Here is a 26,076-nt window from a genome sequence, read left to right on the forward strand (position 1 = left end):
GTTGACTTATACTTCAGTCAATGATTATCATTATTTTTTTAATGTTTACACTTGTTGTATTCCTTCGTTTTTCACAACGATTTCGGTTCCATTCAGTGTGTATTCGGCTGTAACACAATCCAGGCCCGATTGGAATATTGTGAAGTAGTTGCGGTTCCCGTACCATTTTCCCAAATACTATGAAGAATTTTACAACCACATAAATTTAAATAAAATTTTAGTTATTTATTTAGACCATTTTTTTTTTCGTTGTCTGCCGAAAATCGCTGCCACCTTTTTTTTTCCTTTGATTTTTTCATCATGAACAATTTAACTGTGGTTTAAATTAAGTTCTGTTGATGGACGACTTAATCAGAAAATAATTGATTCTCGTGAAAGGACTTTTACATAGTTTCAGTATTTTGGTTCAAATTATCAAGTCCGCGTCCAGACACGTTTCCCGGAAGGGAGGGTAACACTCCCTCCAGAGAAAACCCTAACCTATCAGCATCAGTAGACGCCTTTGTGCAGTATAACTATCCCACTTACACTGGCCATCTTGCCCCATTACAAGTGTTCAAGTAAGTATGGAGCCTATAACTAAGTTCTAAGCGAAACTTGGGTCGGAACTTACTTGATCGACTTCAAAGTCGGAGACGACACTGACATTTGGACAAGAACTAAGCGCGATCACTTGGGCATGTACTATTGCTTTAAAGTACCCCGCCACCACTAACAAAGTGAACCAACATTTTGAATAGCTTAGCATTCTCAGGAGATTAAGACGGATAGAACTCAGCGTAGTCACTGTAACTACCAGACTGATCCTTTTGCCTTATTTTTTTATTAGTGCATCTATCCAGACCAGTTTTTTTTTCTCAATACATCCGTTATACCTCCCGTTCGTCAAAGAAATGCTGATTATGCAGCATTTCCAAGAGCGTTTCATAGGAAGATAAAAATTGACCTGATAGTGTATACATAGCTCTCCAAAACCGGTTTTGTGGTGAAAAGCAAAAATTGAGGTACGCAGTGAAGTGAATCGAACAGCCGTTAAGCGAAGATGTATGGTCCAAAATCTTGTTTTCTGCAACCAGAATGGAATACGATTTTTCTTTTTGTTGCCTATGTTGCTTAAATTTGCTATTGCTATTGCTAGCATTTTTAGCTGCGTACTGCGTACACTTAGTGATCAGTGATCACATTATCGATTAAATTTACCTATGTGTCCGTGATCGGGGGGAGGGACTAAATGCAAACACCTTAGCGTGTACCATTTTTCAAAACATTTTACTGTAATCTATATAAATAAATACGCATGTTGGATAGAATTACGTGCGTTGTTTTTAAATGGGGATCGAACTTTTGCTTATCCACTAGTCCCTTATGCAACTGCACTTGAAACCCTTGTTCGTTTACATTCGTGGAACGAAATTATTCAGATGTTTTGTACACACTGAGATGGGAGGAAAAAAATGTGTTGTCAAACAACCGTAAACAACGCATTCGTGGTCCACCTACTGTTTTTTCTGCGCTAGCGAATGTATATATACTGAATATTTTACGTCAACACATCCAAAGAGACATATTGTCGTATGCATTTCTAATGCCTCGCCCTCCAACCACCCTTCAGTTACAATAAAACAGCGCAAAGGTCGATTTATGCAGTAAAAGAATAAAAAGATTTGTATGTTTCTCCCTGCCGGAAAAACTGGTTACTTCCGCCCTACTGCGTCAGTGCACTCACTAACTCGGGAAAAATGCTGTTAGCAACTAGTACGATATCCTCCTTACCATTAGGCAAACATTGTTATCGCTGTGACGTCTGCGTCATGTACCAGTGCATTATATCAAAAGTTTACAAATGTTTAACGAGAGCGAAATTGCTCATAATTGAAGCCACATGATTTCTTTTTGAACGACAAATTTGATCATCCCAAAATAGATCGCGAAACAAGGGTCTCTTGTTGACCGAATATCATTTTCCGGATTTTACTCAACAATGTCACGTAACGAGGACTAATGGACTGACGCTTTTTATTTGTCAATGCGATGCTGACGAGATGCAGTTATTTAATCGTCTCTTATTGCGCCGATATTAAATTTAAATTTGAAGTAGGAGAAGATGCTAATGTTTGGACAGGGATCCAGCGCGCTCGTAGCCCAAGGATATGTCAAGCGTTGTTTTTAAAAAGCTTTTAGCGAAACTAATATGGAAAACAAACAACATTTTGAATTGTCTAGGCTCTCAGGAAGCAAAAAGGATACTGTGTTCTGAATTTGCATCTTCTGTGTTCTCGTACGACTGACCTTTTTAGTCTTCTTCGTTTCGAGTCATTAATAGTCAATACTGTCTGATGATTGATTGATTGCAGTTCAGTAGGTCCACAAGAACGAGTCGTATTGTGCCTGTTTAAAAACAAACTTTAAACAACAATACGTAGCGTCCTTCGTGGCTTTCTATCCCATTTTTGAAATATTTACTTAGATCAGGGTTCCGCGAGAGTGGATGTCTAACAAAAACTCGCTAACAAGATGTCGACCATCCAACTTGGTTCTTTATACTACAAACTGCCTATGCCAAGTTTAGTTAGCATATTAAGTTTTCAAATGCGTATCCCTTGGGTTTGGATTTCACTCAAACAGTTTACTCGTTGGGCTGCGTTAAAAGTGCTGTCTAGCTTCCGCGTGGAAAGATTTTCGTGGATAATAGCAAATGCGGTTTATCCTAGCATCCTTCTTGGCAAATATTCTAGCTGTACTTATAGATTATGCGACCGGCTGATGTTTGTGAAGAGATGGTACACAAATTATGTGTAACTGATTTTCGACTTTATTTTATTTTATTTTTACAAAAGCAAATCGAATTTTTGAAGATTATGCACTATACCTAAATAAGTCATGTTTAAATAAGAAACGAATAAATTAGAAAACCAAGGCTCAAAGTTTTGATTGTTGAAGTTGGGAACGAAATTTGCTATGGTTTATCAGCAATTATTTTGAGTCGTTGTCTTCAGTGGATTCTGGCTGATGCCATTCGCTGCCAAAACGGCTAGTGCCGTGTTGATTGTGTTCGTCGAAGGGAACTGGTCACGGGTCAGAATCCACGCAATTTCTGCGAAGAAATGAAAAAGGGATACTTGAAATATTGCCTAAGGGCCTTATACCTAGTCTTTCTTTGCTTACGTGAGTTGAATATTCCTCTGTTGGTACAGCTCCATACTACTGAATAGGAAGTGTAGTCTGTGCCCAAAACCCAGTAAGGTGAGTCCACCGGGGCAACTGTTTGAGAAGACGTTATTGGATTACCATCTCAAAAAGAAATTTCTGAGACTGAAAACATTTAATCTTACAAGGAATGCTGGCAAATGTTACTCCGAGTTTGCCGTTTGGAGCTTCCAGTTGACGAGCTGTTCCAGTTACGATTGATTTAGTTCGAAAACTGCAGCATTTTTACAGAAAAAATTTCATTATTACGTAACAGTTGTTATGTAACGTACAAAATTAACTAACATTTTTCTTATTCCTTCGTTTTTAACTGTTACTCCCGTATCGCTCTTGGTATATTCGGCCGTTACGCAATCTAGGCCAGCTTGGAAGATGGCAAAGTAATTGCGGTTCTCGTACCACTTGCCCGTGTACTTTGGGTTGACCGCAGGTCCAAAGGAAGTCGAGTTTTTGCATCAAGTTAAAGAAAATGTAAAAGAACCATTGCCACAAATTAGAAGAACATGTATTTTACTGTGGGTTTCTCTCTTGTTAAGAAGCCGTTTTACTCTCATCTAATTTGATTGCTGACGTCGGTGTTAAATAATCTAATCTTTAAATTGTATGATGATGATAAATAAGTTGGACTGCGTCGCTTGCAAGCAACAGGAGCGCCGTCTTTTCCTATTTTACGGCAGTAATATAGGGGAATGCTTATTTCTATTTTTATAGAACATTGTAAAAATGAGCAACATTTTATGTTTTTATGATGCCAAGCGGATGGTGTGACGTAACCCGCCATCGCACTGGCTTGACTGGCCAAATCCTTGATTCTTAATGCCACTAAAAACTGTATTTTACTTCGTACTTTGGCGCTTTCATTTCAAATGAATTAAGACTCTCAAAAGGGTCGAATGAAACTTACTTTATCGACATCAAAGTTGGATACGACGTTGACGCCTGGACAAGAGCCCAGTGAGTAGACTTGGGCATCTACCGCCGTTCGATAGCTGCATCCTAGCGTAATCAATAAACAAAGCCACAATTTTGAATAGCTTAGCATTCTCTTGGGAGGGAAGGAATAAACTTGGCTTCTACTCTGTTTGCGTGTGTGCCTGGCACTGGCCTACCGTTCCTATGTGAGTTTTTTCCCTGGGAAAAAAACAAAACAAACAGAGTAAAAGCTATTCAGGTGTTTTATTATAGTCTGAACGGAGAGACCCCAACAGATAAGAAGGTCATAGACAGAAAAGAACCGTTAGACGTTGTAGCCTTTGGAAGGGGGTTTTATTTCAGACAGCAGCTGACCAGTCATGCATTCTTTTCACCCTTTTTCCCGAATCAGAGATGCCGAGAAAATCCAAAAAGACGGAAGCGCTGCCACTCGTCTCCGTCGACTGATTGATAATACCCCCACCGCTTCTTTAATTTGCATATTCGTATGTCTGTTGTGCTCGATTCAATTTTCCCCTCTGTATTTGTGAGTTTTTTTTTCCTAGAGCTTTTTCTATTGGTTGAAATGGAGCTGGGATACGCAATATTCATGTATAGAAAATCGTTTATTATATAGTATGACATCCAATATTTCGGAGATACGTAAAAGGTTTGAAGGAGAAAGGGGAGGGGGGAGGGAAAGCCGGGGAGGTGAGGGTAACAAAGAATTTCCACAATCACACACACATGTAGATGATATTACACACTCCATATAATGTTATAGATATTTGATAATTGATGTCATCTTGATGAGAATGTCGACTGTTTGCCTTTTTGAGTTGGCGCTCTCATGCATTACACAACACCGTGACAACTTGAGGAGGAATTTGGCCATTCTCTTGGCGGAGGGCACAATTAACCCCACAACAGATTAATTACATCTATCAATGCGAGTCTCAAAAAAAGATGAAACTGTGAGTGAGTGCCAATTTTGTCCAGTGAAATACAAAAAAAAAAAACCAGAGTGATTTAAATCAAAAATATTTAATAATAATAATAAGTAAACACAGAGCCGGAAGATGTTTGTCCGTTTGTTAACACGATGGCAGGGTATTTGTTAATGGATGAGGCCCAGCAAATTTATATATTCTGTTGTTTTTTTTGTTCTTTTCCTCGCGATGTTCTTCATTCCTTTCCACTATCTCTTCTTTACTAATTGAGATTCTCCATTTTAATCCAGGCTGGAGCGTATGGAATTGTCGGATCGATGGAGTGGGGCTGGCGTTCGATCTTCAGTGTTATCCGGTTGAGCGCTGGTGGATTCGCGGTTTGCAGATGTCTCGCCTCGGTGATTCCTCATGGGGCTCTTGGCTTCGTACGTTGCCGAGTGGTTGCTCTGCCTTCGACCTGGACGTTGTAAAGCGACCGAAATGAATGACAAGGAAATGAAGCGGCCCAGGCCCAAGGAAGAGAGAAAGCCCAGCATCGGACTATAAAAGGTAGGACACACATTATATGTACACACATCTCTATTGACAACACGGTGCGCGTCCCGTCGTCTACTATTTAGGCTCGTCTTTTCTTAGACGACATGCTACTACATTCTAAAGACTATCATCAACTCTACTCTCGCAATTTTCAATTGCATTTCCTGGGAATCAGGCAGACAGGCGGGCAGAAGGAAAGTGCTTTCATTTCAAGCGCCCAGCTCTTCTGCTGTCCTCTCGCCTCTGCGTATAATACAGATGCACCTATCCCAGCCGATCGATAGCTGTAACGGGCCCGGTATAGGGAAATCAAAGGTTTCGGTTAGATAAAGGAAAGAGACGAAATTGATCAGTTAAAAAAAAAGCGAGTGCACTCTCATTTCATGCATCCAGCGCGGTCCCCAGATGTGCTCCTCCTACACACACACACACACACACACACACACTAAAGCAGTCGTATAGAGTTAAATATGAGGGAGATCCATTTTTTCCCCGTAGATTTAGCAGAGTCTTTGTCCCGCGTCGAGTTTCCTTTGGAGAATAATAAAGCCGAAACTAACTACCGCTACTACCTAGTTTACCTAGTCTCAAGCTCACCCACCGACATGAAACTTCAAACGCCACTAATCTCTGTCTATTCATGCATGATTATACCGATCTATATATTTCTCCTACCCCAAATGATAAGCCTTTGAAAATTTCCAGCTCCGCTTTCACTGCGGCGAAACCGGGCGAAACTCTGTGCAGAGCGCTACTGTATATCATAGCGTCGTTTTTTTGTTTTTTGTTTTGTTTTTCATTCGGCGATGCTCATGCAGTGCTTATACGACTACCTATGGGTGTGTGTTTCCCGTGGCTATAAAAGCCATTTGGGCTTAACTATACTTAGGGGGTGCCATGCTCTTTGATGTTGATGATGGATTGGTGGGGAGAGAAAGAGAGACTAGAGACTAGAGATAGAGAGCGTCGTCTACACTTTCGGTTTCGGTCGTTGGCACCCAGGCTGCTGAAATGGACTTGTCTCTCTTTCCCATCAGTGAGCCGTCCGGAATAAGAACAGAGGAAGGAAAAGAGCTCACGGAGGCGTGGGCTGCTGCTGCTGCTGCTGCGGTCTTAACTGTGAACCCCAGGCAACGCGTTTGCTACTCTATCGACTCGTCTTTTCGGCTGGCCAATTCTCACTCGGGAGAATTGGGTGGAGAGAAAGAGAGAGAGAACTTTGATCGCCGTTGCTTATTATATGGCCTCCGCAGTCGAAGGTTTTGTCCTTTTTTTCTGCCTTTTTTATCGATAGCGACTTGATTTCATCTATAAATCGTTCCAGCACCGACCACAGGCCGGCATTCTTAACAGTTGCTAGGTGTCGACGGCGAGGGGGGGCGAAAACAATAAAATTTATTCTCGTATTATATTATCATGGCCGGTTTTCTCTTTTTTTCTTCTTCTTTTGGGTGTCCCTGCCAATGTGGGATGGAGTCTGACGTATGGAAGAGAAAGAGCCACACGGGTGATTAGGTTTTTCATTCACGCGCCATCAATCAGTACAGAAAGAAACTTAATGGATCTAATGTGCGCTACGTTGGATAGGCGCTCTCACACCTTCCCCATCCGGTTTTTTTTCTTTGTCAAAAAAATGTCACAGGCAACAGATAAGAAAATTCGTTGGTCGACAGCGAGGAAATGGAAGAGATAAGTAAAAAGTAATAGGAGGAAAAAGAGACGAGAAAAAGGGGTCTCGCTCGGTTTCTAGCGCTATACGATTCGGTCGCTCATCCCGTGGGTGGGCACACAGAGTGACGGTGGCGTAGAATCGATCAATAAATAGGTCGACTATACGATATAGATTCTATTCTATTGTAAACGTTCACGATCCAGCGTTCCATGCCGAACTCTCTCTTTCTCTTTTTTCTATTTCTATTTCTTCCTGCCATCATGACAGCTACTATATACAGTGAGTGAGCAAAGGATGTATGGAAGTTGATGGACAAGACAAAAGAGAGAAAGAAAAGATGGGGTCGAGTGAGTTTTCGCAGATCACACGTCACACAGTGAACGTACCGTAGAAGGATCCCCGCGAGTGATGGTGACCGCCGTTGTTGATCGAGTTAGTCCTACGCGCCCCGATATCTATACAGGCGGATGGAACGTTGGAGGACGGGGCAGGAGTGCGGTATAGTGAAGTGCGGACACACACACACACAGCACAGCACAAAAAAATAAAAAAAAAGGGCCACATGTATGTAGACAGTGGTGTAATTATACTGTTATATATAGTAGATTGAGAGAAATATGAGTTGATGCTTATCGAGACAGGCTTGGACGCTCGACCGAGCAGATATATCAGACCAACGACAACAACAAAGAAAAAGGCCCAAGAAGATTGGGGGTAAAGTGCTTTTGTAAGCAACATTTCACCGACATCATCTTCTCTCTCTCTATCTCTCCTTTTAGCTTGTTTTTTTCTTTGTCTCGAAACTTATATATAAGAACAGGAAGATCAGCAAGATGGGGTGGCTGCTGCTGCTGTTGGCACAGCTGTCGTCAGCCGCGTGCTCGTCGCTGAGTTATTCTCGTGCGCAAAAATGTTCAATGTCTCTTTTTCTTTTTCGGTTTGTCTCTTTTCCTTTTTTTCTTTCTTCTTTTCTTTTCCTTTTTTTTCCATTAAAGAGATGAGATCACGTACCTGTGGGTGCAGCTGTCTCGGAATCGGTGATGGATACCTGTCGGTGGTAGTTGGGTCGCGGCGGATGCTTTCCATCTGAGATGATATTCAAGTCAAAATCAATAAAGGGCGCGTCTCCGTTTTCTTCCACAACATGTATGGGAGACGGAGATCTCTCTCTAATGATGAGCGCTAGGCTATACTCGCCGCAACAAACCTGTGTGAGTGTGGTTGATGGTCGTACTGCCGCTGGACGGCGGAGCCAAGTGAGCGTTGCCGTAGCCTCGGGCTTGATCTTGAGCGAAACGAGCCCGGCTGAAGAGTCTCAAAACGAGGCAGGTCAGAGCCATGAAAATGGACATGCCGACACCCAATCCGATGACCGTTGGCACATCGGATTTCAACCAAGGTCCGTGCGGTTCTAATAAAAAAAATTTGAATGATTCGCGAACAAAATTCCGGCGTGATTAATGATGGGCGAATCGGCAAAGGCCAACTGACCTGGGAGGCAAAGGCTGGTCTGCGAAATGGATTCGAGCGTGATGGACGGACGGAATGCCGCCCGGCAACGACATTCATGAGCGGTGCCTTGGTCCGACAAGGCGCAGACGGAGTTGCGGTCGTAGTACTGACACGACTGATCGTAGAGGCAATCTTCGCCCAGCTTCAAAGCTGCTCTCCCCACCCCAAATGATGGCCACCGGAATAATAATAATAAAAAAAAAATGTAGAAAAATAAAACATGAGCTGTGTGTTAAGCTGGCCGGGCGTGTGGTTTTTCTTCCTGGGGCTTTCAAAGATCATTTGGGTGGTGACAGTGTGCGCTGGTGCGGACGTTAAGCAAAGGGAGAAAGGATGTGACATCGGCAGAGACGGGCGAAATTGGCGGAATAATGCGCCCAACTGTGAGCAGAATAAGTTAAGTCTGAAGGAGCAGCAGGACCACAAGTCCAAAACGTCACGGTGTATAGTCCGTAATAGCCGTCTCCGGCCGGAATATACATTTGAATTTAGTGCGCGCGGGGGTGTGTACGGTGGGCGGGTAAATTAGTTTATGGAGAGGGAGGGGGGATTTGAAATGAAATGAATTAAAAAAATCTTTTTTGATTTGATTTGACGAACGTACGTGGAACGCAGATGGAGTTGTCGACGATGATGGGGAAGTCGGAGTCGCACTCGCAGCGTTGCGTCATGGCGTTGCAAACGGTGTGAGGCAGTCCGGAATTGCACTGATCGGCGTCGTCGCAAAAGTCGCCCACTAGGAAGCCTCGGCTCTTGATCGACTTGATCACCGGAACCGTGTCCCGATGCGCCTGCTGCCCTTCCTGCAGCATCCAAGTCGATAACCATCGAGAAGCCGATGATGATGATGATGTTGATCCGGCGTCGGTGGCGGCGTTAGCGGCGGCATCTTGGCGTGTGTGTGCGCGAGGATCAAAGCGGAGGGAAAGAAAAAACCAAAAAAGAGGAAGAAATAAAAGAAACAGAAAAGACTTAGTCGATGGATAGATAGAAAGCGGAACGGATCCCAACAGCGATAGACTAAGTTTATATATGGCCAGGAATCTGGCCAACTAACTCGAACGAGTTAGTTAGCCAGCACTGATTGATGTTGGACTGTCAGCAAACTCTTTTCAAAAGCATTCTCTCTACATATATATAGGCTTGTTTTTGCTACCAGTTCATTGTCCTTTTTCTTTTTTATACCTATCATCTAGTACCCCGTTTTAGTTGTATAGGGTTGTGATGGAGTGCGCATAGAGGACGTAGTCGGCTTGACTGCCTTGTACAACATGATGTGTTTATTATACCTGATTGATTGGGATGGATTCTCTTCGGCTGTTGCTGATCGTCCGGCCGTTGGATGATGGAAGACCCCGACGCCCAGTTGCACAAGCGGAATAGCAATAAAAGCGACAGGCTGGAAGACGACCGCATCTTCTTTTCTCTTCTTCTTCTTCTTCTTCTTTTCCAATTCCGAGTTTTTTGGGGGGGTTTTCTTCTTCACGCGTTCGCCCCTCTTGTATTTCCTTGTGTTGACGCGCACTTGTGTATTTATGCTACTACAACCTGCTCACTTTATCCAACGTTCGCTAGCAAGTCGATGAGCCTACTTGTCTCATCGCCGCTGGGGGGTTTGACTTTGTTATTATTTTTTCTCTATTTTGTATTTCTTTTTTCTTTTTTCTTTGCTTGGTGCTTCCCCCTTTTTCTAACGATTCATCCGGAATAAAGCAGCGGGACCCGCGTTCTCTTTAGCCTCCAGTCCAGCTGCTCGCTCTAGCGCCGCACTGTACCGACCCTTTTTATTTCTTTTTCGGATCAATACCAACTTACCCCCGCTGTCCGCAATAGTAGAAATAACGGGCAAATCAAACGGAGGGGGCGACAGAAATGAAATTGAGAGCCGCTTGTCTTCGGGATTTTTTTTTCCACCCCTCCCTTTCTTCCTCAACTAGCGCTGCACGTTTGGTTTGTCAACAACTCGATTCGTTTCGGCATCGATCGACGCACAAGTTGACTTTGATCACGGACTCTCGGCGGCGACGGTGATTACATCTGCCAAGCAAATTTTTGTTGATTCGAATCCCAACCCGCCCCGCGCGCCCGTCGAGTTTGACAAGACAACACTCAGACAAGTCACTGGTTAGAGAGCAGTACCGAATTCAACTTTGACGCCACTGTAGTCGGTGTTCAATTAAAAAACAAACAAACCACACACACGCAAACACACACACACAAGTCAAACAGGAGAAACACCAAGTTATTTTTCATCAAAAATTATAATCCACGCACGATTTTCTCTCTCACATTTCCAGCCGAGCCCTGGAAAGAAAGACAAGTTTTCCAACAAGCTCAACCGTCAAAGATGCTACCGGTTTCTCTCCTTGCTCACTCTTGTTCAGTGTCTTGTTGTGTGTGTGTGTGTGCTGTTACCGGTGTTTCGGCTGGAAGCAGTTGAGACGGTCTATAAAGATGGGCCAGAGAGAGAGAGAGAGACGAGTCTAGAGAGCCGTCCGTTAGCGACGATGGCAGAGAAGCATCTCAGCAGCGCTTCTTCTTGTCGGTTGTTTTTCCTTTGCTTCCACTTTTACTTGTGCCCCTTCATTCTGGCTCTCTTGTGTTCCTCGGCTCGTCAAAAGGGATCGAGCAAGTCCCGCCTACTCGGTCTTCGCCAATCAATACTAAAACCCAGTAGCAGCAGAAGCAGCAGCAGCAACTCAGCACACGCGTAGACACACTTCTATACATCACGTATATATAGAATCGTGTATGGTTCTAGGTTCCGTATACACACACACACACACGACAACAGTCTTATCATCTAAATAGGCCACACGGCCCCTTCTCTCTCTCTCTCTCTCTCTGTATATCTGTCTGCCATTATACCGTACTTTTATATACCCGTGCTCACTGTTTTTAATGCAGAGACGGAACAGCGCTAGGCGATGTGTTGTCTGTACTTTTCCTGCACACATTCTTTTTTCTACTGCTATTATTTAGAATTTTATTCTTGTAATGGAGCTTCTCTCCCTATTTACACAAGGAGTTGGGTATAGAAAATTCGCTTCGGATTGTATCTGACTGACGTCATGCAGGCCTTTTCAAGCTATTTTGAAGGGGGATAACGCACAAACAGAAAGGAGAAGAAGAAAAAAATAATAAGATTAAGACTATTCTTAGCTTGATTCGGGAACGTGATGGCTGTCTATAGACAGTTATTGAATGTGGAAGAAAAGGGGTGGGTTGGGTTGGGTGAGGGGGAAATCACTTGTTACTCGCGCCGGATGTGTTTACCGAACGATCAAACATGTCGTCGTCCTTGCAGACCTGGTGAACTTTAGTCTACCATACCCTCCCTTTCCTTTCTAGATGACGTCTAGCATTAGATTTATACCGAGCAGCAGCAGCAGCTGGCTTTGGGCTGTAGGGTTTCTTATACAGTACCATATCCCCAAGTTCAATTGCGTATGTTGCTTTCCCTTTGAAATGTTGAAAAAAAAAAGACTTTTATTTTCTTCTTCTTCTTTCTCTTCTGTTTTTCTCGCGGGCAAAGATTATATTGATCGATGCTCTGTGTGTGTGTGTGTGTGTGTGTATCTGTGCCAGTGTTGTTTAGGCCATAGGTTGAGTCGGGAAATGAAATCGGTATAGGTGCTCAACCAATTGTGAAGCTATAGACTCTCCGGCCTCGTTGGGACGAGAGGTTTGAAAAGCGTCTCGCGCTCTCGGGTTGCCGAGCTGCTGATTGTTTCCGTTGGGTCTCGTTATTGTTTCCTATTATATATCGGAAAGTGGGGGCTGGCTGGATGGCAGCAGCAAACGCATCTACCCATTTCAAAATAGAGTGTACCGGCCCAATTATTAGTGTGTGTGTGTGCTGTCGACCCCCCTTGTGACCCGCAAGAGGGCTGTTGTCATTTGCAGGAGGCGCAAACCCAATTGAATCATCTGAATTCCCTTCTGAAAACGGCATCAAGATGTTCGTTATCATTGACATTTGCTCTCATCCCCCACACCATCTATATACTCGAATGATTCTTCAAACCAACTTGACATGTTTAATGGTAATTGGCTGAGGGTGGGTAGAAGGAACAAGAAGACACGGTAGAAGGGGTTGCTTCCTGAATGTCGAAAGGAAACTAGTTGGCTAGTCCAGTCTGTCCCGTTTTTTTTTTAATTTTTACTTTTTGGAAAGGTCTTGAATGATTATTCATGAACGCGTTTGATTATTCCGAATTGAAAACTCAACAATTGAATGAGCAGATCCGTGCAGTTTCGAGCGTTCGGTCGTTGATGTAGGTCCTGAGAGAGATTTGATTTCAAATTCAACTGATGATGTCACACAAAAAATGTGCGTGTAGACTGTTCGTTTGTCACTCTGAAATCAAAAGAGGGGAAATAAGCTGATCAAGAGATCAAGTGGAGTTGAGCGTGAAATTGTTCACGCTGAACTTTCTTCGGGATTTCCAATGAATGTCGGCACAAATCCCTCCCGAAATCGCTTCCATTTTTTAAACAACCCCCCGAAAAATGATAAATAAATCAGCCTTTTGGCCGGTCCAGCCAAATAACCTGTCCTCAGCTGCTGAGACCCGAAACTCAAACCAAACAAACATTCGCAATTATGTTAAATGTCGTAAAATAGTACCGGGGCAGGTGGAAAAGAAGCTTTTATCATCACTGTCTCGTAGGGACGCATCTCTCGTACGAGATATAGTGCATCTAAAACTTTTGATGACTGTTGTTTCTACCCCTCGACGACGCTCCGGTCGTTATCGCCGCGACGTCCTCTTCTTCACGGTGCCCATTTGACTTTGACATGGCACCGATGGCGACGTCTTTTTTTCCCCCCAACCCCTCCTCCCCGTGTACGTCAACATTCATCTCAATCAATTCGATATTATGTCGTGATTATGTCGTATTATGTGCGTATATTGATGGCCGTCGCCATGGCAAACAAGAAAAAAAAAACACATCTACTACTAGCTTTCAAGTTTAGCCTTTTTTTTAAATTATTTTATTATATTATTCCGTCTATAGTGCTCTCATCTTGACTCTCGCAGAATCGGAAAGTATTGTTATGTAAAAAGGCGCTGGGATTTGTTTCGCACTTTGTGTCGGCAAAAGGCGCAATGGATATGTTCTGTACGACTGACAATAACAGAAATGGAAGGATCTGGTCGACCGGTGCTGCTGCCGACGACGATAACCCGAATAGAATAGAGAGAGAGAGAGAGAGAGAGAGTGGCACTATATGTATAGCCGTGTATGGGCCAAGATTTTCCTCCGAGCTTTGATATTGATTGAGTGAGTGGTAGAGAGAGACACACACTTTCAGCATTCACGACTTTGGACGGCTCGCCAAAAAATATAAAAACGGTAGCGACTTCTTCTTCTCCGGAGGTTCGAAAAAAAAAACAAACAAAACTGCCAACCAAGAATTTATGTTCCGTTTTGTTTTTTGGCTGGATTTCAGTTGGAAAGACAGTGTCGTCAAGTGAACTTAACTGAACAAAGAGAGGTTTTTCTTTTCCCCCCTAAATAATTCTGGTGAAACGTCATCTGCTGTCAGTTGACTGATTCTAATTAAAGTGTAGTTGTTGCCGTTGTCGTAACTACAGGCGCCCTCGAAGAAAACCAGATTGAAGCGTTTTATCAGATTTGCTGATGAAAATCCTGCGGCGGATGCGTTACAGAAATAGTAAAAGAAAAAAAAAAAAAATTCCCAGTGTGCAGGCGCAAGTGAACTGTGTCAACTGGTTCCTATGGAAACCAAGTCGATAAAAACGGGTCTAACTATAGCCTTAAATCTTGTTATTTTATTTTATTTTTTTAAACGGCATGAAAAAAGAGGAGGTCATAGGCGTGTGTCTCTAGGGGCTGTGTATTTCTGACGGTCGGCTTATACATATTTGATTTACATCCTTTAGTTTTTTCCCCCCTTTTTTCGTTGCGTTACGACGTTGCAGTTGATCGTGCAGCCGTTAGGTGGCGTCGCGGGACTAGGTAGTTGAACGAACTACTAATGGTTTTTTGGGGTTTTTTTTTTTCATTATTATTTTTTGTTTTATCTTTTTGTTTTAAAAATTGCCGCTTTTATCGTTTTTGAGCGGTTTTGATTTAGGTCTGGTTTCTATCGATTTCTTAAAAAATGGCTAATAGAGAAGAAAAGTGTCGTCTGCTTTCGTTTTGTTTACAAGTTTCGAAAAAGAGACCACAAGTTTAAGTTGAGTAGATGACAAAGAAAACGGAACGATCACTTTCTTGGAAACGTGGCGGCACGAAAAATAGGGCAACAAGTAAAATTACAAAAATGTGATCGCCGTGTGAACTCGGGTGTTTCGGCTCTCCACTCCATGCTGTTTGGCAAGTAAATATAATGATTATGTGAGCTTAAATAGAAGATAAACCTGTTAAAAGTTTTGAAATATTATTTCTTCACTAGCATTTATCCAGCCTTTGTAACAAACAACATGAGATATGCAAATTGTATTGCTTGTGCTGGTATTTTGACATGACCTGTCACCACCAGCAACTATGTTAAACTATCTCAGTATCATTGCTTGGGTAATGATTTTTTTTTTATTCCTATGATGATGCATGTTAATGCAATCCATGGAAACTTTAAATTCTTCTGTTTATTACCGGTACCAGTTAGGGTTTACCCACTGTCTCATTTTCAGCTTTTCCTTACTTGTTGTTTGTCAATATTTTTCGTAACCAACTTTTTATTTTTCATTTAGATAAACAGCATCTCTCTTGATTGAAGTATAACTACCCAGGATGTCGGTCGAGTTACGAATCTCTTCTTCCCCTATCTATTTTAAAATGTTCTCGTGTACACCCATGTGAATGTGGGTGTATTCACGAGGACCCCCCTTTTTCTTATCCAGCCTGGTGGATTCAACTTATTCCGTGGATGGAGCACTTTTGTGGTAAATGCCTGGCCGTATTTCCCAGGCTGAAAGGTAGGAAAACTTTATCTATACATTCTTTTTTTTTTACTATTTGGTAGCGTTGATTATAAATCGTTACACAGTACGTAGTATGATTATTCCTGAGCTACCGTATGCGGTTGACCGGAACTGTTTTCTCTCACCGTTTTTGTTTACTCAGTCAGGGTTCATTAAATCACCAATGGAAGTGGGAATCTTGAAATTGAAATTTATTTGTAAAACGACTAACGAGTTACAAAACTTTGTCTGTTGGGGTAAACAAATTCCACAATATTTTAACTTTAAGCATTTGAAGCAAAGTAAAACTAAAAAATTATATGACCAAGAGGGACCTGCCGCTTCCTCGTTGTTTTTTTTTTTTTTGTTTTTTTTTTTTATTTTCGTGCCACTTTCAAAAGTTTCGATCTACCGCAACAGTCGAAAGTTTCTTTTTGTTTCATCGCCAAAATTCTCTTCGCCGGTTTTCTCCCACGCGCGTCAGAAACTGGTGATTGGAAAATAGAGGCTTCAATGCCGACGCACCCACACATCATTTTCGAATGCAAAGAGAGTAATCAAGCGCCAAGATTGGTACGCGGGAAATCCGAAAATAACAAGACGAAATAAACGACGACGAAAAAATATAAATGCGAACCTCGAGGGGTGGCTGAATCCGTTCAAATTGTGCTCCCGACAAATGGCTCCTCCCCGGCAGTGATTTACTGTTGCAGCGTTGAGGTTAGCGTCTCACCGTTGACCCGATTTCTTGGCCATTTCACATCTTTGAACCTGCTGCTATTGTTTGGTTTAGGAGACGTTCAGGTTAGGCAACCCGAAAGCGATCGTGATGGCCCCCCCTCTGATTCTCCCAGCTGATGAAACGTGACTCTTCTTCATTTTCTTCTTTTCCGTCCCGCTCACGCTCCCTTCGCTGCCTTCGCCTCGCCTATTTGACAAATAAAATAAAAACCAGCAGCACGAAAAAGAACGAAAAATAAAAGAACTTAGTCTTCTCGACTAATGGAACGGAAGCACACAAATAAGCAACTGCCCCCCCCCCCCTTCCCCCTACGGCACAGGCTTTGCTTTGTTTATTTTATTTTTTTAATTATCCTTGTCTACATTTATACGCGGGCGCCCTTGTCTACTTCTATTCGGTGCTCTCCCTCTCGCCTAAGTTTATTATTTGCATGGCTGTGTAGACTCAGTGTCTCTACTCGACTGTAATGAGAGGTATATATACGTAATACGTACATACGTATGAACTCTCGTGTGTCTTAACGAGCTTTAGTTTTAATCGCAGTGAGAGCACTCGGAAAACCACCGGAGAGAGAGAGAGAGAGAGAGATGGCGGGGGGTAATATTCCATAAATAAAGTAGTTGCGCAACTTTTTATTTAGTACCAACGAACCTTGAACTTGTGAGGTATACACAAAATGAGTTTCGGGCACTTCCATTTTTGTTTTGGGCTTTTGAGCCCAAAGTTATTTGGAGACGTGTGGCATGCACACACACACACTTCCTCCTTCTTATTTCTGCTCGTTTGCTGACTGGAACTTTTTCTTTTTTTTTCCAGGAATGTCTTTGTTTGTTTGCGTATTCGCTGTTGTTGTTTTTTAACGGCGACTTAAAAAAGAAAAAAGAAAAGAAAACACTATTCAGCACTTTCAGAGACTTCCTCTGCTCCTCTTGTACCTCCCGATGGTCATTTGTTGTTGTGAAAAGTGGTGGAGAGAAAGGGAGTGAAGTAAAAAGGAGGTTTACTTGTTAATTTGACGGCTCCTGCTGTTAGTGACGGCGGCGTTTGGTATTTTGGACTTGACAAACAAGTCGCGGCCGTGGCCGGGTCGACCAAGAAACAGATGGCAGGTCATTATTTGCTTCTTTCTTTCCCTTCATTTTAGTTTCTCCATTTCCCACTTTTCGTGCGAAAGTAGAAAACCGGAAAGCGAAAGAAACGCGTCGCCAAGAAAGTTGGTAACCGAGAAAAGCATTAAATGGCCTGGCTAATGTCAAATCGATTCTCAGATTGAGGTTTTATTTTTGTTTTGTTTGGATGGATGGAATTCGCTCAAGCGGATCCGATCCAGCCGCAAACGGTTTTTTTGTTTTGTTTCTTCTTCTTCCTCTTCTCTTCTTCTGTTCCGTCGGAATTATAACGATACCCCCGTTATTCCGTGAATGGTGGACGGACGACACTGCTGCATTATATTATCCATCTGTAAAATAATTTGAGTTGGGCCGTGTTCAGTCCGGCTCAAATCCTCCCCTGACGCAACGCAAGTTCTCCCTCCCCAGTGTTTCTCTCTCTCGACAGTTAATCTCTATCCATCCATTCCATCTAACTCTCTCTCTATACGATGACTTCCGGTGTTGCAGCCGTCCGTTGACCAACGTTATTCCAAGACCCGGGACTTGTAGAATACATCCCTACAACAACAACGACAACAACAACAACACTGGTATATTAGAAGAATAGGGGGATATTTATTTCCGCTTCGGTTTGCCACTCGACTGGAAACTTTGGGACGGGTTAACTTCCTCTCCTTGTTCTTTTTTTAATACCTCACCTGTGCGAGTGGACACTATCTAGGGTGGGAGAGAGAGAGAGAGGCCGATATGACCAGGATTAATTTTGTTTTTTTTAGTATTAACGCTCTGCTGAAGACCATCTTGACTCGTTAGCCACAGAAAATTATGTAGATACTAGCGAACGTGGTCAAAGCGCACGCGCAGATGGTTTCCGAAGTCCCGAAGCCGCCGACATCGGCGGTCATCCGACAAGTGGTCCTCGGGAGAAAGAAAAGAAGTAACACGATATCTTAAAAGAAAGAAGAAAAAAATATGGAAAAGAATAGACACGGAGGAATGAATTCGATTGGGAAAAGGAGCCCATAAATAATTTTTGTTGAAAAAGAACTGATCTGGTGAAGCGTTCCGCCTACTGTTGGCCACCATCACGGTCTGTTAAGTCAATCTCAGTCGCCTGAGAAATGGAGGGGAAAAAAATCACGGCCGAAAAAAAAAAAAATCTTTTCCCTTTTTTTCTTGTTTCTAATTGGAGCGCGCCGGGGCGCACTGGTGGGTTGTCTAAATCATCGATTAGACGGCGGGAGATTCCTGGTTTGGCACTGCTATTTAACACACACCATCAAGCGTTTCGTCGCCCCCAGAAGAATTTTTTCGGACCTTTTCACGAAAAACGTGAAAATAATAAAAGGAGAAATACAACAGCGGACACGGTGGTGGTGTGGTGACCGCGTCGCTGTTGGACCGCGTCGCTGTGGCTAATTTGATCGATTTTCTTTCACGAGCCAACGCGTGGGTTCGTGAAAAAAGAATCGGATGCCATCCCTTCCCGACAATGTCCTCATTTCTCAATTCCGGTTGACGCCGTGGTAAACAGCCCGACCTCTCCACTTGTCTCAGACTCCTTTTTTCCCCCCTCCTTTGTCTGCTGGCGTATCGAAAGGATGGAAATAAATCTATACGCCAGCAGCTTATTCCTATTAATCTATTCATGGAAAACTGCCTTGAATTTTTTGTTTTTTTCAAGTTCCATTGAATGAATGAATGAATGACGAATTTTCCTATTTTTGTGTGACACAACAATGAGTTCCGTGTTTCTTTTGCCATTTCGATGAATTGCCTTGGAGAAAGTTCATTGTTTCTTCAAATGGTTTTCTCCCCTAGTCTTTGACGCTCTTAACGAGCCCCCGAAATGTGCCCCCTCGTTCTTTTTTCCCATCACACTTTGACAATCGTCTCTTCTCTTTCCACCAAAAAGAAAGAAAAAAAAAAGAGAAAAAAGAAGAAAGAACTTCAAGAAGAAGAATGACTTTGTGGTTTCTGATTTCTTCTTCCACATCATCAACTTCCATCAGCACTTGGCTGCGTTTTGGATTCATCCGCTAGATGACTCTGTCGGTCAGCTTGGCATCGAGCGGAAAGAAAAATTGGGGGTTGGTTGGTTTGGTCTGAAAGTCAGAAACCCCACCGCCGGAATAAGAGGAGAAATGTGTGCATACACACAGAGAGACCCGAGCGAGTCGCATAGAAGATCCTCTGTCTACACGTGAACAGCTACCAGTTCGTCTCGAGCGGTTCGACTTGGCCGACATACGGCCGTTTGTTCTCGCGAGTTTTCTTGTTTTTTGTTTTGTTGTTACTCTCTTATCCGACCGAGCGTGACCGAGCAGTGTCGAGTTCATTGATTCATCATTTCTCACTGATTGCCCGACTTGGCAGGAAAATTTTTGTGGAAAAAGGAAACAAGAATAAAAACCCCTAAAAAAAACATATCAGTCAAGTGGTGGGGACTTAATCGACCGTAATTATCAGTTCATTTCTTCCGTGTGTTCTTCAGTGGCTGTCGGCGTAACTTTGTTTCGGCTTCGTTCGTTTTATTCGTGCGTGATTTTGAGTTGCCGGCGAATATTTGTTCACTTCAGACGAGCGCGCTATAAATCGTGCCGGATAATTTATTGCGGCCTCAGCATCACATCTCTTAATTATCGGATGAGAAAGATCGATTCCCTTGTTGGAAATTAAAAACACTGGCGGGTTCAATCATTTTGTCCGGAGCTGCTAGACGACTAAGCGTCATGACATCCGCATCGACTCTCAGGTGAATTTCTCCTCCGGGCGCTAGAAATGGCCTCTCGATCCGTGACTGGTCCACATTTTCCACTAACAACTCGGAAAAATTTTTGGTTCAAAACGATCAAAAAATAAAATAAAAACAAAAAAACAAAATGTTCTTCTCGTTCGTACGTGTAACGTCTCCCCGTCTCGCTATACGACGCTATTATTCTTAGAAGAATTTTTTTCTTCTTTTGTTTCCTTTTGTTGCGTCACACGCTAGTCGCGAAACACATCCACACGGGAAGGCAGTAATCAAGTTGTTTATTCAGAACACTCGGGGACTGCGGGAGTTGAAATGCAAACGTCGAGACGATTTGGTCGGTTGCCGAACTTGTTTTTGTCTGGGACCGCTTGAACGTAGTAAAAGAAAGAAAATCCTGATATAAAAATGCTGTCGTCCCCGGAATCACATTTCTCTTTGGGTCTGAATTAAAAAAACAAACAATAAAAAAAAAAGTATCACAAACAAGCTTTTTTGGCAAATGTCGTGGTCATCGTGTAACCGACATGTAACGTTAGAATCGGATTTGTTTCCGACTCGTGCGTCAATCTCGTTGCCGATCTGAAATGTCACCCAGTTACCAAATGCCCAGCCCAATTTCTTTTGAAACGAGTTTGTAACTTCGTGTTAAACTTGAATTTGAATTTTATTATTTTTATTGTATCGCAAGAGGAAAAGGGGAGAATGAAAACAAATTTTCGAGTTTTTTTTTTCTGTTTTTTTTACCACCGGCTGATCCTGTCTCCCTGGCTCTCCCCCCTTCAACCATCTTTCTCTCTGTCTTTGTTGTTAGTAAGAGCTGATGGGCAAGAGGGGGGTGCAGATGTGTTGCGGCCATTTCCGGCCGGTGTGTTTTGGGGAGAGAGAGAGTTGGTGTGCTGGCCCTATGGTAGCCTCCCTTTCATTTTACCCCCAGCTCTTATGTTCCCTTCATTTCACAGTCTATGTGTACACGTATATATAGTGTACATCCAATGGATGGTTTAACAACATACACACGGAGACCCCCTCCCCCTCAACTAAAACATCCGCACACACACACACACCCGCTAGCTGGGAGAGAGAAAAGATTGTATACGAGATATATTTTGATAAGCTGTGAGAACAAATGCAGCAGCAGCAGCAGCAGATCTGGCTGTTTTTCATTCGGTTTGTTTCCAAACATTTTTTTTTTTCGCTCCAACGAGTCTACTATACATTGTTGCTACAACAGGTATATGCGGACGCATATCTTGACTTTTTCGGCGAAATGTTTATATGCCTCTGCTGGGGGACCCTTGAAAGAACTTGATGATTTTTATTCGACCCCTTTGTCTCTTTTCAATAGGAACAAATAGACTGGTAGAGGCTCAAACCTCGCTGGCCCCCCTCAAATAAAAATGTTTGAAAAAGCGAAAGGAATAGCGATACACTATACACCCATGTAGTATATAGTGGTGTACTTGTGCCCTTGTCTCTCCTATCAATTGGTCAAAGATGTTTTATTTGACCAGGCGCCAGGATGGTGTAAGATAGACAGATAGATCCGAAAATGTAGTTGTATACATGGGGAGGGAGAAGCAACTGTGCAACAGCGGATGCTAGCACTTAAATTTAAAAAAAAAGAGAAAAAAAAGAAAGATGGACTTTAACGACTTGATGGCCACTCCTATCCCCCCTTCTTTTCTGGCTCAGAGCGCAGCGGCTCTTTTTCCATCCCCGACTTGTGTCTTGTGCTTTAGCCGACGACCGGAGAGCGCGAGCGCGATCAGGGCGGCGGGGTTCACCTTTGACCTGGATGAGATGGAATTGTTGATTCGAAGCTCGCGGTTCCGTTATGACGACGACGACGATGTATAGGAAACCCGCGGTTTTTTTTTCTTGTCTCTCTCCTTCCTATTTTTTTTTGAAAATTTATTTTTATTTTTTAAAAAAAGAAGCGGGGATTCAAACTGACCTTTGCCTCGAGGAGTGTTTTATTACGATTTCGGGGCAGGACGATCGATTCAATGGCCGTGGTATTTAATCGCTCGTCATCGAGGCACGATCCCCCCCCCCTTCTACTGCATAGTTGCCGACTAATATCCGAATATCTGGTAATAAAATAGAAATAAGTCTTGGTCCTTGTCTCGTCTAGTTTGTTGTTTTGTTGTTTTTTTTCTTCTTTTCCTTCTTGGAATGTTTCCCCGTCCTCTGTGTGCCGCTTATCTCTCGAAGAAATCGACACGATCCAATGAAAATTCCTGTCATTGCCTTTATTCCCTATTGTCCTATCTCCACTTTAATGAGCGGTCAGGAAATGTTTTCGATTGGTGCGCTCGTTGCCATCTGACAATTTTTTCGACCGATCGTCGGCCATTGATTTTAATCAGTCCATCACGATCAAGAGGCATGCAATTAGGACGACACGGTGCCGAGTTGAGTTTAGCGGGAACAAAAAAAAAAGAAAACGACATTTTATTTTAATGGGAATCTTCCTCCCTCGATGGCAAAATGCAAATGAAATAACTGAAAAAAAAAATGTTTTGTGTACGGCCGGGGGTTGCCGGAGAGAGTCTAAAGAGTGTCAGTGACCCCTCGTGTGGTGAACATTTCACGCTTTGAAAAGTCAGCGAGAGTCGGCTGTATAGTAACAGAAGCGTCGGCGTGCGCGTTTTTCCCTTACACACACACAATTTAGCCGTTTTGAGACGGTGGAGGAAATCAGAAAAAAAACAAAAAAAAAAAAAACAGCCGAGAGAGGAGAGGGCGTTAGACACTCCTACGTGATTCACGTCCGTTCGTGAATCCTTATTTTTCGCCTGCCGCACTGCCTCTTTGCCTTCTGTGTATAAAACGTACATGACCCTGGACCGTTCAGAGTGAGCCCAGGCCAGCCCCCGTGTTTCATCGTTCCATCATCGTCTCTTTTGATTTCCCCCATTTTTCCACTCTTTGTTGATTTTCTCTGACTCAATTGCTTGTTGTTTTTGTTGTTTTTTCACTCACGAACTGGCACACGGCGAACGAACCACATTGAAAGCCATCCCGTCTCGATGATCAAGTCTCCCTACTGCTTTTCTTTTTTCATCATCTGCGCTGCGTAAAATGTAAGACAATTGTACGGCACTCATTCAACGTTCAAGTCAAATCCCCTCATTGTTTTCTTGTCGACTGCGTTTTCTCTCTTTCGCCTCCTGCTGATTAAAGAAGAGCCAGATGATAACATCACGGCAACAACCGTTTTAGGCAATGGAAATCACTCTGGCTAAAAAACAAAAAACAAAAAAGAACATGGAAGCAAACGAACGAACGAAAAAACAACCTAGCTTCATTTCTCTGTTAAGCGCTTTACTGTTGTGCACCTCCTTCTCGGAAATGCGAGAAACATTAAGGCAAAACACAACAGCCGTTCACGTCGGGTTTTTCTTTAATGGTGTTGGCGCTCTCAATCCGCCACCACCACCAGCAGCAGCAGCAGCAGCTACTACTAGCCAAGTGGTTACGTATGTAGACACGGGAGGGAAATAATATGGTGATGGATACCGTTACGTTTGATGTCTCATTCCGTAGTCTGAGAGAGAAAAAAAAGCGGATGAGGTGAACGAGGTCAAACTGCTGCTGCTGCGGCTGCGGCTGAGCTCGCGCCAGATTTTCTTCCTTGCTCGTCTAAATTGTTGCGCAGCAGCAGCAGCAGCAGCAGATTTCTAGCTCGTTTTGAATTAGCATTTTTAGAAAGACAAACGAGATGAGCCATTCACGCCGGATGGCTCGTACCCACATTTTAAGTGGTCCAGAACACATATTGTATTTTTTGATTTCGTGGAAAGGAAAATGGCGAAACTTTCTCGGATCCTCATTATTAACCGCATTTATACCATGCGAGTGCGCGTCGGCGGGTATTCAAATTTTAATTTTTTTCCGATATAGCTCTCTCTTTTTCTTCTGCGCACGGATCTGATTACTCTCTGCGGTAACGTGAACCGTGTGGCTCATGAAACTGACTTTTGGAGTGTTCTCACCACCAACTCTCGGTTTAGTCTTCTTCCAGCTCTGCATATCTCATTACGACTGATTCATAACAAGTCTCGACTGATTCAGCATCTTTTTTTCCTATTAATGTTAATGCTAATGTTCTTTTTTGTCTCTTTCTCTCGCTCATGTGCTGGGTCATGTATTTAGAAGCTGCTGTTGATCTCATCCGGCATGGGTCATTAAGTAAAAAGGACGGCCTTGCAGTCTCCCAAGCATCCGAGAGCTACACGGAAGCGTCAAGCAAATGGCGGCCGTCGTCGTCGTAAAGATCATCGCCATTCTTCTGGCCTTGATGGCCGCTTTCGTGGCCGCTAACCAACCCCCGCGTTTTGAGGTGACGGACGAGAGCGGAGGCGAAATTGTACTCAAATTGAAAGAAGGCGCCGAAGGGACGCCGGTCGGAAGCGTCATTTACCGTATCAAAGCCTCCGACGCCGACGGAGACGCCCTACAGTTCGGACTGCAGGGTCAGGTGGCTAACGAGCTGCTGCGCATCCAGCCCGTTGGCGATAACGAAGCCGACCTGCAATTAATCAAAGAACTCGACAGAGAAGTATAAACAAACACAAATCTCCCGAGCCAATTCATAATTCACAAATTAATGAAGGCAGAGGTTAATTAATTATTAATCAAATTTTTGTTTTGTTAGACGGAAGAAGAGTATTCTCTGGTGCTGACAGTAACAGACGGCAAGATTGGCGCCGGACAGGCCATCAGACAAAGCCTCTTGATTATAGTTGAGGTAATAACAATGATTTTTCAAAAAAATTTGTATTTTGATTCACTCCACATCCTGGAGGCTCGATAGAAAGATGTTCTAAACATTTATTCATAATTTCTCGGGTGAAACCAACATCCACCCAACTTCACCAAACATAAAACGGTACAACAAAAAGGACGTCAACGACAACCGGCCCGTCTTCCAGCCCTTTGCCAACACGTTGATGCTGAGAGAGAACGCCCCACCCGCTGTCATCTTGACTGTGGAGGCCACCGACCGCGATCAAGGTGTCTACGGACAGGTACCGTACTTCTATACTCCTGCACTTGAATGTTCTCTATTCTTTTTCGTTTCTTTTGAAGAAAAACCAGAAACAATTTTTTTTGTTTTCCTTTCTTATTTTGAATTTCTTTCCCCCCTCAGTTGGAGGTATTATATTACCTCCACCTGTTCTTTTGGTGGGGGATTTGTGCTTTCTTTCTCTTTCATTCTTTTCCCCTTTTGTTATTCTTCATTGTTATATGGCACAGCATATCTCTCTCTCTCTCTGCGCCAGTTAGTTAAGAGGGAGTCTAGTATGACTCTCCATGTGTGGGTATATACATCTTTCGTTTCATTATTCAACGTCAATTAACACACATCGACTCGGCAGAGCGAAAAAAGAGACAAGATGGAACCGAGAACAATAGCGGTGCAACTCTCTCTTTGATCTCCCAGCGAGTGTGTGATGATCACACACATGAGAAGAAGCTTCACCATAAACATGTTCAAAATATGAATGCCACTCTAGGTATAGCGTATAAACGGGAATGAAACATTTCTTTTTTAACACGGCACGGGAGTGAAGTGACACAATCGCGTCATTGCACGGTTCTTTTTTTTTTCTTTCTTTCTTTTCGGGTCAGATCCATTGAGAGAAAAGAGAGAGATTAAATACATCCCGCACACACACACACACACACACACACGGAGTTGTACAGTTGTACAAAGTTTACTCTGAGTGAAAACAT

General features: G+C 43.1%; 3 protein-coding genes across 7 annotated transcripts in view; 1 reads left to right on the forward strand and 2 right to left on the reverse strand.

Moving 5' to 3' along the window:
- Positions 1-2,789: 2,789 nt before the first annotated feature.
- LOC124349088 (apolipoprotein D-like) lies at positions 2,790-4,329 on the reverse strand. The gene is made up of 5 exons (XM_046799594.1): positions 4,112-4,329; positions 3,493-3,620; positions 3,333-3,421; positions 3,166-3,261; positions 2,790-3,094 (listed from the first exon to the last, which is right to left on the reverse strand). Exons 1-5 carry the CDS (start codon positions 4,247-4,249, stop codon positions 2,967-2,969), a joined length of 579 nt encoding a protein of 192 aa, XP_046655550.1. The 5' UTR covers positions 4,250-4,329; the 3' UTR covers positions 2,790-2,966.
- A 397-nt stretch (positions 4,330-4,726) lies between these two features.
- On the reverse strand, positions 4,727-11,371 carry LOC124349024. Of its 2 annotated transcripts, XM_046799508.1 has the most exons (7): positions 10,080-11,371; positions 9,395-9,679; positions 8,770-8,940; positions 8,486-8,689; positions 8,290-8,364; positions 7,665-7,733; positions 4,727-5,526 (listed from the first exon to the last, which is right to left on the reverse strand). In XM_046799508.1, the coding sequence occupies exons 1-7, from the start codon at positions 10,204-10,206 to the stop codon at positions 5,351-5,353; spliced, it is 1,107 nt and encodes a 368-aa protein (XP_046655464.1). In that variant the 5' UTR covers positions 10,207-11,371; the 3' UTR covers positions 4,727-5,350. The 2 variants fall into 2 exon arrangements, with proteins under 2 accessions (XP_046655464.1, XP_046655465.1); XM_046799509.1 differs by lacking the exon at positions 7,665-7,733 and having other exon boundaries at positions 10,080-11,370.
- Positions 5,511-26,076, forward strand: part of LOC124348828 (cadherin-23-like) — a 29,102-nt gene continuing 8,536 nt past the window's right edge. For 2 of the 4 annotated variants that reach the window (XM_046799129.1, XM_046799133.1), the window contains exons 1-5: positions 5,511-5,618; positions 15,516-15,740; positions 24,493-24,898; positions 24,995-25,087; positions 25,242-25,367. In XM_046799129.1, coding sequence (XP_046655085.1) covers positions 24,590-24,898; positions 24,995-25,087; positions 25,242-25,367 — 528 coding nt within the window. In that variant the 5' untranslated portion in view covers positions 5,511-5,618; positions 15,516-15,740; positions 24,493-24,589. Of the gene's footprint in view, positions 5,619-14,753; positions 15,143-15,515; positions 15,741-19,675; positions 20,335-24,492; positions 24,899-24,994; positions 25,088-25,241; positions 25,368-26,076 lie in introns of those variants that run through there. The other 2 variants (XM_046799132.1, XM_046799131.1) reach the window with 2 other exon arrangements.

The sequence above is a fragment of the Daphnia pulicaria genome, chromosome 7 (assembly GCF_021234035.1).
Source record: "Daphnia pulicaria isolate SC F1-1A chromosome 7, SC_F0-13Bv2, whole genome shotgun sequence".
Classification (NCBI taxonomy): domain Eukaryota; kingdom Metazoa; phylum Arthropoda; class Branchiopoda; order Diplostraca; family Daphniidae; genus Daphnia; species Daphnia pulicaria.

Excerpts from the sequence above, each read along its gene's own strand:
- LOC124349024 (XM_046799508.1), bottom strand. The coding sequence starts at position 10,206 with ATGCGGTCGTCTTCCAGCCTGTCGCTTTTATTGCTATTCCGCTTGTGC. Across the intron at positions 8,365-8,485 it reads CATCAACCACACTCACACAG|ATGGAAAGCATCCGCCGCGA; the intron begins GTTTGTTGCGGC and ends ATATCATCTCAG. Across the intron at positions 7,734-8,289 it reads CGAGACAGCTGCACCCACAG|ATATCGGGGCGCGTAGGACT; the intron begins GTACGTGATCTC and ends CCGCCTGTATAG.
- LOC124349088 (XM_046799594.1), bottom strand. The coding sequence starts at position 4,249 with ATGCTAAGCTATTCAAAATTGTGGCTTTGTTTATTGATTACGCTAGGA. Across the intron at positions 3,621-4,111 it reads CCAACTTTGATGTCGATAAA|TACACGGGCAAGTGGTACGA; the intron begins GTAAGTTTCATT and ends GTCAACCCAAAG. Across the intron at positions 3,095-3,165 it reads CAGAGGAATATTCAACTCAC|AAATTGCGTGGATTCTGACC; the intron begins GTAAGCAAAGAA and ends ATTTCTTCGCAG.